The sequence below is a fragment of the Carassius carassius genome, chromosome 16, assembly GCF_963082965.1.
Source record: "Carassius carassius chromosome 16, fCarCar2.1, whole genome shotgun sequence".
In the NCBI taxonomy this organism is placed as follows: Eukaryota; Metazoa; Chordata; class Actinopteri; order Cypriniformes; family Cyprinidae; genus Carassius; species Carassius carassius.
In genome coordinates this window covers 7238350-7252214 of record NC_081770.1, presented here as the reverse complement: position 1 = coordinate 7252214, position 13865 = coordinate 7238350, and the positions used below count along the sequence as shown (strand labels likewise).

At 38.3% G+C, this 13865-nt stretch overlaps 1 protein-coding gene across 1 annotated transcript in view; it reads left to right on the top strand.

The window, feature by feature from the left end:
• Positions 1 to 1807, top strand: part of LOC132159328 (carcinoembryonic antigen-related cell adhesion molecule 1-like) — a 449528-nt gene extending 447721 nt beyond the window's left edge. The window contains exons 7-9 of the mRNA XM_059568842.1: positions 1322 to 1444; positions 1537 to 1583; positions 1778 to 1807. Coding sequence (XP_059424825.1) covers positions 1322 to 1444; positions 1537 to 1583; positions 1778 to 1807 — 200 coding nt within the window. The remainder of the gene's footprint in view (positions 1 to 1321; positions 1445 to 1536; positions 1584 to 1777) is intronic.
• The last annotated feature ends 12058 nt before the right edge of the window (positions 1808 to 13865 follow it).

Here is a 13865-nt window from a genome sequence, read left to right as displayed (position 1 = left end):
ATAGATATAAGGGGCATAAAAGGACAAGAGGCCTAAATAAACAGTATATTGCAGAAATCATGCTCAGTCAGGAAATAATACACAGATAAAAAGATGGTTTTCAATCTGGATCTATGAGGAGTTACTTAGAGGCGCATCTGACGTCTTCTGGAAGATGGTTTCATCTCATCATGTTTTAAATGAACTAGATGTGAACTAATCCGAGAGCTCTGTTTGTTTTTAAACCATCAATAATATGAAATAATCTCTGTATATTATATATTAGGGGTGTCCCCGACTAAGGATTTTCATAGTCAAATCTGAATATTCGAATCTTGCTGATATTCGACTAACAGTCGAATCCTATGTTTGGGGGCGGGGCAAAATACATTGAGTCAAGTCAGACATTCGACGGACATAATCACTGATGTTAACACAAACAGGGAAAATGTGTAAAAAAAATTCCTCGCAGATACAAACGGGGTAAATAAATTTTTTATGTTTTGATTAAAAGATAGTTAACACTAAACGACAGCGATAGCCTAACAATTCACAATTTTTACAATAGTGCTCTCATTATAAAGTTAGCCTATGACAGTAGTTATATTAATGTTCTGCATTTCTGTTTTGAGCTGCACGCGCTGAAGATGACCAGTAGAGGGACGCATTTGATAGCAAGTTTTTAATCAATGGGATTAAACTCATAATTTAATCAAGCTAGAATACGCTTCGTTATTTATACAACATAACGTTAATATTAGGACTTATAGGCTATTTGCAAAAAGATCCCGAATGCACATGAAAATGTCTGCGCGGCTCTGAATGAACTAATTTTGTGGACGCGTTCTTCACGAAACAGTGTACAGAAACACAGCAGATAAACTACAAAATTTCACAGCGTTTTATTATAATGGTGTTCTCATTATAATGGTATGGGTGTGACAGTCCAGTAATAGTTATTAATATTCTTCATTGTAGTTTGACCTGCTCATGCTGCGCGGTAAAGAGATAATCACGGTAGTACCACAATGAAGCGCTTGACTCAAAACCAAATGCTGAAATGTTTTGAAATCACTTGTACCCTACCTTATCGAAAAAATCTGCAAGTTCTATGTGAAATCAGACATTTGTGCTCCCAATATAGTCAAAATGGCATAATCATAACAGCCCGCAAATATTAGACTGTGACATTTTTAGTCGAAGCAAGCTCCTCGCATCGAAGCATCGAATCGTTGACTAAATTGGACCTGTAAAGGTGTTCAGAGAATATATATATATAAACACTGAATATGACATAAACACTCTGTCAGATTCACTCACAATAATGATGGTCTGTCTCCAGCTGTTCCAGGTTCAGGTCCGTCTTCAGCTGTTGTAGCAGTAATTGTTGGTGGTGTTCTGCTGCTGGCTGTTGTTTTTGCTGTTGTTGGTGTGATGATCCATTGCCGCAGGAGCTCCAGAAATGGTAAGCATCACCTACAGATTCTGTACTGAGAGGAAAACCTTTTCATTTTTCAAAATTAGTGTTTAATTGTCTGATGTTTTTTTTTCAAACAGACGAGAAGAAAATCAAGCAAGTGCCAGAACTAGTGTCTGAGGATGAGGTAAGATACTGCACTACTGTAGTGAGTCTTTAGATCTGTGTTTGTTTGCACCAGCACTGACAAAATCATCTCCATAAGAAACACATGTAAACCATTTCTCTGGCTGATGACTGATGTGCTGGTTTTCAGTTTCTGTTGCTGTAAATAACATTGTTTATTTCTCTCTCTTTACTTTCTGTCCATCTTTCTTACAGACACAGAATGAAAGAAGACTCATGACCTGAGAGGACGGCAAAAGCATGGGCAAAAAACAAGCTCCTCGTAATATGCGCAAAGCAAAATAAGTTTGAGCTGAAACATAACTAATATTAACCGTGTGATGCTTACAGTCATATAGTCTTTCTTGTTCATTTCTAATTTTATCATTTGTGATGCGATCTAGGAAAACCCAACACATAGTGAATTTTTAACAAAAGTTATGGCCATCTGAAGTTGGCTGATTATGATTTTCCGGAATTTTGTAATTTTGGGTTTCTATTTAAGGATCGTCTGTCAGGGGCGATATAATGCATCATTACACAAACAGACTAACATATCCCTAAAGAGGACAGTTTTCCGAGGTATATCATGATGAACATAGTCTCTGAACTTCTGATCAGCTCTTTTATGTTTGGATTGCACCTCTGCAGCGTGTTCTTAACATGAGAGAAACACAAGTCTTTTCAGCTTGCTGCAATAGTTATTTTTCTGAACTAAACAAGTGCATTTTGCCAATAAATTTTCAGAGATAATAGACAAGATGTTATAGAATAATTATTGAATGAAACCCCTAGTTTTCAAAAAAAAAAAAAAAAATATATATATATATATAGGGGAGAGCGGGGTAAGTTGTCACACTTTTCATACTGTCTAACATTTTTAAGAGCACTGTACATCACAATGATATAAATATCATACCAAATGAAAGAATGAAGTCTTGGGCACATATGTTGTTTTCATTACATTGTCATCTTATATCATTACTGAGTTGTAGACTGTTGAATAGAGAATGTGCACTTGTGACAACTTGCCCCATCGGCAGGTAAGTTGTCACACTAGACTATCTAAAAATAAGAACACAACTATTTAATTCTGATTATTGATTTTAACTTTAAAATTCAACCAGAACTGGAAATGTAAAAAAAAAATGCTTAGAGAATTTGGAGAAAAACAATAATTTCAATCCAAACAATACACATTTAAATCAAAACACGTTTAAGTGGCAAGACCACTTTACTTTGAACTTTAAACTCAAACGTGGGTCGATCTGTGACATAGGATGGTGAAAACCAGTTTCCAGAAATACATCTCAATGTCCCCAGACTGACTTGTGTGCTAGAGTTGGCTAAATCTCAAGGTTAGCTCAATATAGCACGTCAGCTAAAGTATCAAAAGACACGTTATTGTCTCCTCTATTTTGTGCAAAATAATCATTTTTAACATTCATACCTAACAAAGTTGTATTGCATGAAATGTAGTGCAATTTATTTACTCTTTAAGCCAAAAATAAGAAAATTGTGCTAAACTCAGATTAGAGCGATCTTGACCACATTTGAACAGGAAATTGACTATAGAAGAAGAAAAGTTGATTTTTGAGATAGAGCCTCAAGTTTTGGAGTTATGAACAGTGTGACAACTTACCCATGTGACAAATTACCCCGCTCTCACCTATATATATATATATATATATTTATCATACGACCTTTTTTTTCTGACAATGTCTCAGTGTGACATCAGATGGGTTTTCCCAGATCGCATCACATTTAAATGTTCTGTAATTATTTGTCAAATGAAAGTCTCTGCAAGTATCTAAGCTTTGAACAGATGTTTTTATCCAAAACAACAAAAGAAGAACATCTGCAGTTTGTTATAGTTCATGTAATAAGTACTTTTGAGTTTATGTTTGTGTAATTCTTTTAAACAGTAAATGAATGTTGTGAAATCACAAATAAATGTATTGTCTAAAAGTATACAGCAGATGCTTTGTGATTATTAGAAAGATGAAAATAGCTAAAAAGACCATTTATCAGAAACAAAGAATCAGTTGAGCTCGCTGATGCAGATGAATGAATGTATGTAGCATCAAAACAAAGACAAAAAGACACCGTTCATAGCTTTTACGTTGACAGAAGTTTACAAAGAAAAGAGCTGTAATAACTTTAAAAGCAGCTGCTGTTGTGGATTCTGGAAGTTAAATTCTTCATTTTCTAGATAAGAAAAGTACTTTTGATGATTCTGTATGTAAACTTGTACATGTGAAGATAAGTTTGTGTTTAGGTTTTTTTCCCTCTTCAGATTAAAGTGTGTACTGCTCTGATTTATATTTGAGATATTACTATTCTATTAAATCCTTATAGAACAAAAATGAATAGGAAAAATACTTCCAGAACTAAGGCTACTGAAACTGTTGTCTCTGTTGCACTTATATTGTCTCATAATAATCTATACACTTGGTTTTAAATATTCAACCATAATTTAAATCTGAATCTGAATTTTGATTCTGATTATTTTATTATGGCATTCCTGATGTTATAATATAGACATTTGTATGATTCATAGATGTATATCAGTTTGGTGAATATTCAGTTTCAGTTTAATTCTAGGATGATTTATTGGTGTGACAAATATTACATTTGTATTTTCATGGTTGCTGCAAACAATTATACAACAAAATGTAAATAGCAACATTACATAAATTAATATATATATATATAGTACAGACCAAAAGTTTGGACACACCTTCTCATTGAAAGAGTTTTCTTTATTTTCATGACTATGAAAATTGTAGAGTGACACTGAAGGCATCAAGGGCTATTTGACCAAGAAGGAGAGTGATGGGGTGCTGCGCCAGATGACCTGGCCTCCACAGTCACCGGACCTGAACCCAATCGAGATGGTTTAGGGGTGAGCTGGACCGCAGACAGAAGGCAAAAGGGCCAACAAGTGCTAAGCATCTCTCGGGGAACTCCTTCAAGACTGTTGGAAGACCATTTCAGGTGACTACCTCTTGAAGCTCATCAAGAGAATGCCAAGAGTGTGCAAAGCAGTAATCAAAGCAAAAGGTGGCTACTTTGAAGAACCTAGAATATGACATATTTTCAGTTGTTTCACACTTTTTTGTTATGTATATAATTCCATATATAATTCCACAAGTGTTAATTCATAGTTTTGATGCCTTCAGTGTGAATCTACAATTTTCATAGTCATGAAAATAAAGAAAACTCTTTGAATGAGGTGTGTCCAAACTTTTGGTCTGTACTGTATATATTAAAACTAAATAACAGAAATAGTATTAAAAATGAAAGTGAAATAGGGGTGTGACGAGACAATTATCCCACGAGACAGACGAGATATGAGACTGGGTTCACGAGAAGAGACAAGATTTTGTAACAAAAAATGCCAAAAAAATTTATGAAATTAAACTTTTATTTTAACGAATTATATGCAGTAATAAACAACAAGTAAATCAAAGCTGCACGATTCTCTTATGATTCTGAACAAAAAGACATTAGAAAACTAAACAAAATGGCGAGTGAATGGAGTCATTGCCTCAAGTCATAAAGACTTGTTTCACAGCTAGAATCTCCAGAAAGAATGATTCAGTCACAAATACTTTTTTAAACGGGCAGTTATCTCCACCTCGTGGCGGATAGACGTCACAATGTATACAAGTGTGAAGATAGTTTCGTTTTGATCGCTGCTGTAAATAATAAGTGTTTATACCCAAACTATGAACTTTTATCCCAGTTCTTCTTTCATTTAAATGTCTATAATACAGAAATAATGATGTGTGGTTGAAAAGGCTGTTTTATGGTTGATCCGACTGATCTCGTCACATCCCTAAAATGAAACATTACAGATTGTTCATCGCTTTGGCCACATGATGGCTCCCAAAACACCAGATTCAGGTAATAAACCCTTTCTGATCAAATTCAGTGGAAAACGTTGGTAAGAAAAGCTTCGTTTCGCAATCACTAAACACATTTAGACCACAATACTTTCTTATATCTTTACAAATAAAACTACAATATATGTCTTAATATTTATGATATATAAATATCATATTATTGATAGAAATAATAATAGAATATAATATCATAAAAGTCCCTTTTGTTTTTTTAATCTCTAGCAGATCTGACGTCATTAACCAGAGCGGCAGCTGCAGTAGCCACGCCCATCAGAGCAGTGACGACCAATCGGATCACAGCTTCAACTGTATCACAGCTATGGATGTGGACTTCTGTAAGAAAATAAATAAATAATTGTGGTATTTTCAGTAAGCCGACTTTAGTCTCTAGATGAACACAAAAACTGAACTTTTTACTTGAGTGTAAAAAAAACTTCTTCAAAATCAAGCCTTTAGAAAGACATGAGTGTAACTGGTGTGTATAATTAATTGACTTAGTTTAATTTGCTTTCTTTTCTTTTCTATATTGTATCATTATGTTTTTCATGTGCTGTTTATATCGTTATAAATTGTATGTGTTTCAAACTCTGATCTATATAAATAAATAAATACACACCCTCTTTCACTGACACTCTCTCTCACACACACACATCCTTTCTCTCTTTCCCATACTCATTGTGCTGGCAGTGATATTACGGGTAATCAAACTGTGAGTGGTATGATATAAACATCACTGAAAATATTTTCATCCTTCTTTCTACTAGGACCACTCCTATGCATTGCCCAATTCTCCTACTCCTCTAAAGGCCAGACTCAGTGAAGCTTTAGCTAGAGTGGAGTCTAGAGCAGGAGAAGCAAACTTGAGTTTTATGTTGTTTGCGCTCTTTGTCAGACTTTATAAAGGTATTATTTCAAGGGAATTAAAGAAAATTTCACTTTCTGAGGTTTTTTAACATTAATATGAGTTCCCCTAGCATGTATGTGGTCCCCAAGTTTCAAAAAATTTTAATCGGTGTAAATCGAGATTTTGCTATCTTTCTCTGCCTTTGAGAAAATGGAAGCTCAAACGGTCTGATCTTGAATCTCCTCTTTGTGACGTTGTAAAGAGAAATGTTACCTCCCCTTTCTCTGCTTTGCCCGCCCAAATATTTACATATAATTCAGTCGCAATGTCAGCACAGGCGTTACAAACAGACTTTTATGATATGGATTCGACAGCACCGGCACAAACAGTGAGTAACAGTGTTCATTAATGCCTGATCTGTGATCAGTGATTTCTGATGTGTAGTTAATCATTCAAGTTCACACAGACTTTCTTTCTAAATCGTTTAATACTGTTTATGCATCAGTGAATCAAGCCAGTGACTAAATGATCAACTTCACATTGTTTCTCTTAGTAGCATGAAACAAATCTGTTATTTAAATTGTGATTTAACTACAGAGAGCGATCAAAGAACGCTCCCTTTTTTTCGGAGCTCTCACACATCGCGAGTAGCCTATATCTGCACACTTGCCCAAACTGCCGTTACAATGAATGACGCTGTTATGCTGCACAACGGAGCTTTTACTGTATTCATGTGTTTGCTGTTAGTTGTGGTGAAAGCATTTTGTGAGAGAAAACGTGTTGCAATAATGACGACATCAATGCATTCACGCGATAAACAGACTCTGTCTATTCAATACTCATCACTGCTGCCTTTCATGTGATGGGAAAAGATCGAAAAAATAATTATATAATCATATATATATATATTTGAGAGGGGTTCCACATGTAATACGCATTTCGAATGCAAAGATGTCAGCCAATCACAACAGTTGTTGTTTACTCGGAGTCTCACAGCAGACACGCCCCTTCAAACAGAGCATTCAAGCCAGAGGGCTAATATCAGGATATAAAAAAATGCTTTTTATTTCTACATTTTAAATGTAAAAATCATACTAACAATATAAGTACACCTAAGGAAACATTAAAAAGCATTTAAAGAAAAGGAAATAATCCATGTCATGGGACCTTTAACTGAATTCCAGATCTTCAGATAGACCTCTTTTCAAAGCGGGGTATGTATGTGCTATTTTCACTATTTTTTGAAAGTCTTGGAAAAAAGAACAATCTTAGAAAAAAATGAAAAAGTGCCCAAAATAGGGATCCAAGGGATGAAGCACTTAAATAGCTATTTTTTTATTTTTTTTTATTTTTGTAAAGGTGGATGCAATCAGTGGATCCCAAGCCTGGGCTCAACACAATGATGTTGTACATGTTGCAGAGAAGATGTGTAGAAGACCCTGGTAAATATGGCTCTATGGGCCTCATGTTGGATGCCATGTCCATCAAAAAACATGTCCAGCACAATCCCTATACCCAGAAAATCATCCCCTTGGAATTATAAGGTTCTATCTGCATTCTGAGTAGTTTTGAGATATTCAGCTTCAAAGTTTTTGCATTCCATTCCACTTTGTAGATAGAACCTTATTGTTCCCTTTTTTTCTGAGCTCTCACACATCGCGAGTAGCCTATATATATAGCCCAAACTGCCGTTACAATGAATGACGCTGTTATGCTGCACAACAAAGCTCTTACTGTATTCATGTGTTTGCTGTTAGTTGTGGTGAAAGCATTTTGTGAGAGAAAACGTGTTGCAATAATGACGACATCACTGCATTCACGCGAGAAACAGACTCTGTCTACTCAATGCTCATCACTGCAGCCTTTCATGTGATGGGAAAAGATCGAAAAAATCAGAATCAGAATCAGAATCAGAATCAGAATGAGCTTTATTGCCAGGTATGTTCACACATACGAGGAATTTGTTTTCGTGACAGAGCTCCGCAGTGCAACATAACAGCGACAGAACAAAAAACACAATAAGGAATAAAAAATACAAAAAAATACAAATAGGTGGGTAAGGATTGACAATATACAAATTGACAATGTATGGCAGGTATATTAAAATGAGCATTATGTATGTACATGTATATTATGTGGAAAAATTTTAACTGTACGCTAAGTATGTGTGTTGGATAAATAAGTGTATGTGTATATAAATATAAATATAAGTAGTATAGTGTGTTCCATGTATGTACATGTATATTATGTGCAAAAGATTTACGTGTACGCTAAGTATGTGTGTTGGATAAAAAGTGTAGTGTATATAAATATAAATAGTGTAGTGTGTCCCACAGTTATTATCAGCTGTTCATAAGATGGATTGCCTGAGGGAAGAAACTGTTCCTGTGTCTGGTCGTTCTGGTGCTCAGTGCTCTGTAGCGTCGACCAGATGGCAACAGTTCAAAGAGGGAGTGTGCTGGATGTGAGGGGTCCAGAGTGATTTTAACAGCCCTTTTGCTCACTCTGGATAAGGACAGTTCTTGAATAGATGGGAGGGTTGTACCGATAATTCGCTCAGCAGTCCGGACTACCCTCTGTACTCTTCTGAGGTCAGATTTAGAAGCTGAGCTGAACCAGACAGTTACTGAAGTGCAGAGGATGGATTCGATCGTGAATATATCGTGAAGTGACATTCAGCCAAGTATGGTGACCCATACTCGGAATTTGTGCTCTGCGTTTAACCCATCCAAAGTGCACACACACAGAGCAGTGAACACACACACACACTGTGAGCACACACCCGGAGCAGTGGGCAGCCATTTATGCTGCGGCGCCCGGGGAGCAGTTGGGGGTTCGATGCCTTGCTCAAGGGCACCTAAGTCGTGGTATTGAGGGTGGAGAGAGAACTGTACATGCACTCCCCCCACCCACAATTCCTGCCGGCCCGGGACTCGAACTCACAACCTTTCGATTGGGAGTCCGACTCTCTAACCACTAGGCCACGACTTCCCCCTTCCGATGATGGTGGAGTAGAACTGTTTCAGCAGATCCTGTGGCAGGTTAAACTTCCTCAGCTGGCGAAGGAAGTACAACCTCTGCTGGGCCTTTTTCACAATGGAGTCAATGTGAATGTCCCACTTCAGGTCCTGAGAGATAGTGGTGCCCAGGAACCTGAATGACTCCACTGCAGTCACAGTGCTGTTCATGATGGTGAGTGGGGGGAGTGCAGGGGGGTTTCTCCTGAAGTCCACGATCATCTCCACTGTTTTGAGCGTGTTAAGCTCCAGGTTGTTGAGACTGCACCAGACAGCCAGCTCTTTAACCTCCTGTCTGTAAGCAGACTCGTCACCGTCCTGAATGAGGCCGATGAGTGTGGTGTCATCTGCAAACTTCAGGAGCTTGACAGAGGGGTCCTTAGATGTGCAGTCATTAGTGTACAGGGAGAAGAGCAGTGGGAGAGAACACAGCCCTGGGGAGCTCCGGTGCTGATTGTACGGGTGCTGGATGTGTATTTTCCCAGTCTCACTAGCTGCTGCCTGTCTGTCAGGAAGCTGTTGATCCACTGACAGACGGAGGTGGGCACGGAGAGCTGAGTTAGTTTGGGCAGGAGGAGGTTTGGGATGATCGTGTTGAAGGCAGAGCTGAAGTCCACAAACAGGATCCTCACATAGGTTCCCGGTCTGTCTAGGTGTTGCAGAACATAATGCAGTCCGATGTTTACTGCATCGTCCACAGACCTGTTTGCTCTGTAGGCAAACTGAAGAGGATCTAGCAAGGGTCCAGTGATGTCCTTCAGGTGGGCCAGCACCAGTTTTTCAAATGACTTCATGACTACAGACGTTAGAGCCACAGGCCTGTAGTCATTTAGTCCTGTAATTTTGGGTTTCTTGGGGATGGGGATGATGGTGGAGCGTTTGAAGCATGAAGGGACTTCGCACAGCTCCAGCGATCTGTTGAAGATCTGTGTGAAGATGGGGGCCAGCTGGTCAGCACAGGATTTCAGACAGGCTGGTGTAACGCAATCTGGGCCTGGTGCTTTTTTCCTTTTCTGCTTCCTGAAGACCTGGCGCACCGCATCTTCGCTGATCTGTATTGCAGGTGTGGGGGAGAGGGGGGATGCAGGAGGTGTGAATGGTGAGAGCGCTTGATTGGAGAGGTGTTCAGTGTGGGTTGCAGGAGTTGTGAGTGGTGTGAACAGTTGTTTGGAGAGGCATTCAGGGTTGGTTGCAGGAGTTGTGAATGGTGAGAGCGGTTGATTGGAGAGGTGATCAGGATGGGTTGCAGGAGTTGTGAATGGTGTGAACGTTTGTTTGGAGAGGCATTCAGGGTTGGTTGCAGGAGTTGTGAATGGTGTGAATGGTTGTGTGGGGAGGTGTTCAGGGCAGGTGATGGGTGTTCTTTCAAACCTGCAGTAAAACTCGTTCAGATCGTCTGCCAGTCGTTGATTCTCCACAGTGCTGGGGGGTGGTGTCTTGTAATTGGTGATCTTCTTTAGACTTTTCCACACTGATGCGGAGTCGTTCGAAGTGAACTGAGTCCTTATTTTTTCAGAATAATTCCTCTTTGCCACTTTGATCTCCTTTTCCAGTGTGTATTTAGCCTGTTTATACAAGACATTGTCCCCCTTCACGTAAGCATCTTCTTTGGCCTGACGGAGCTGTCTGAGTTTTGCAGTGAACCACGGTTTGTCATTGTTGTAATTTAGTTGAGTCTTGGTAGGAATACACATATCCTCACAGAAACTGATATATGATGTTACGGTCTCTGTGAGTTCGTCCAGATCGGTGGAAGCAGCTTCAAAAACACTCCAATCAGTGAGGTCAAAACAAGATTGTAAATCCTGCTCTGCTTCATTAGTCCATCTTTTTACAGTCCTTAATACAGGTTTAGCTGATTTTAGTTTCTGCCTGTAGGTCGGTATAAGATGAACCAGAAGGTGATCAGAATGTCCCAAAGCTGCTCGTGGAACAGAGTGAAATGCATCCTTTATTGTTGTGTAACAGTGATCCAATATATTACTGTCTCTTGTGGGACAAGTAACATGCTGTCTGTATTTTGGCAGTTCACGGGAGAGATTGGCTTTATTAAAGTCCCCAAGAATGATTAAAACAGAGTCTGGGTGTTGTTGTTCTGTGTCTGTGATCTGATCAGCGAGTTTCTGTAAAGCTGAGCTCACGTGCGCTTGAGGAGGGATGTAAACACTAACCAGAATGAACGAGTGAAACTCCCGCGGTGAATAGAACGCGGCGAATATAAAATAATTATATAATCAACAAATCCACGATTCGTTAATCTCCATTCCACTCCGTTCCATTCCATTCCACTTTGTAGATAGAACCTTATTGTTTTTTAAATAAAAATCCCATAATGTATACAACATAAAAAAAATCTATCACATAATGTAAATAAATTGTCACAGAATAACAATATGGGAATAACTCAGTTTTGACAAAAATATCAGATAGAACCTTATAATTCCAAGGAGATGAAATGTCTGGATATGTGGATATGGGGAGTGGCATGGATGAGACTGATTTAGCCACGGAGGTGCTTGTTTTTATGGTGGTAGGGATACAGGGTCATTGGAAAGGTCCAGTTAACTATTACCTCACAAAGTCTCTGTCTCCAGACACACAGAAGGTCCTGGTTGGCTATAGCGTACCTGTGGGAAAAATGGTTATACAGTTTCCTTACTTACCCTCAGAAGATATAACTATTATAACTCTGACTGTCCTCATTAAACATCTCTGTAATCTAAGTGTCTAAATGGTTTTTTATTTTTTTATTTTTAGGAGGCTGGAATAACAAACCAACTGCACCTTCCTCAGTAGAAATAAATGCGAGCCTTCCTCTCACTTGGAGGTCCACGTGAAGAAGAGCGTCGTTCTGCCGGAAGTGGACTGCTGCAGTGGATCCTGGCGGCTAAATCAGCAATTAAATTAAAGAGAGGTGAAAGAAGATGGTGACTGAAACAGACATGTTGAAACGCTCTGTAGGGTTTTTGCTTCTATCCTCTTTGAAAAGCATCTTGTAGTATATTATTATTATTATTATTTTATGAAAGAAATCTTGAAAAAATTTTGCATATTGTCAGATATCTGTTCCATTTCATTCTGTAAGAAGCACTAAAGATACGCTGTGTTCTAGACAGAGCCTTCCCTGTCTTAGTTAGGCTACAGGAAAATATTATCACTGCTCTTACCCTGAAAATTAATCAAAGGGCAGACTCGCTCGAGAAAATGATAATTACCAACTCAAACTCAATTGAGGATCTCAAAACATCTTTAAATCACCTGTACATTGAGATTCAAGGTCTTAAAAATGACAAAACTAAGATCGCTGAGAAGATTGCACAGCCACAAAAATCGCTTGTCATTCTGGAAGAGCGAATCGCTGATGCTGAACGGTACAAAAGCAATGGTGCTTATACCTCTATGGTCTCTCTGAACAACCAAACGAAGACATAAAATACAAAGTTCCTTAAATTTGCAACGTCTTTTCTCCAGAATCTTGCCGGAAGGGTTTTGATGTCTTTGCTCACAGGCTCGACAAACCGCAGCCAGGCAGGATTCGTGCCGTTATTATTCTGTTCGCATTGCGATCTGTGTGAGATGCCGTATGGAGGAATGCCAAAAACAGCAAATTCCTGAAACAACGCAAGCTTCGCTTCCTAGAGGATCTGACCAAAGAAGAAAATGACAAACGATCGCTTCTGTGGCCACATGTGAAGAAAGCACGTGAAGACAACAAGAAAGCCTACTATATCGGATCCACAGCTTTCATTGAAGGCATAGGCCTAGAGATCAAGCTGAACGCTGAAGGCCAAAAGATAAACAGAACAATCCGAATGAACTGACTTACAAACTGAGGCATGCCTACATACAAATAACTTGATTTAATTTTGCTTAAATTTAAGTCAACGAAGTTATTTGTTATTGCTGTTGTTCATAATATGTAGATTTCATATTGTAGGCTACAAGAAGTACAATGTTAAATCTGTTCTGCTACTTTAACCTGAAGATAGTTCAAACCCTCTACATACTTCTGTTCTCTTATCTCCTGTAATTACTTCCTAATGGAGCTATCACTTATCTCTCTTAATGTAAAGGGCGTTTGAGATATTGTAAAAAGAAAAGCAATATTTTTGTTTTGCAAAGAAATGAAAGCAGATTTTATTTTTTTACATAAATCCCACTTAAGCGCAGAAGACGTTTTGTTCTGGAAGAGCCAGATGGGTGATGAGCTCTGGTTAACACATGGAACTAATCATTCAGCTGTGTGATCACTTTGAAAGGCAAATTTAGGGGGACGATTCTTTATAACCAATGTGATGTCAAAGGGCATTGGGTAATCTAAGTCATTGAAATCGGCATTAATATGTCTATATTATGTAACATATGGATCTATAATTCTTGTGTTCTGAATCCAAATCTGTTGGACACTATAAATTTAAATGTAAATATTCTCTCAACTAAATTTCCAACAGCTCTAGATAGACCCCCCCACCCCCCAGAGTCTTAATAAAAATAACAACCTCCAGAATCTTTGCAATAATTTAGCTCTCATAGTC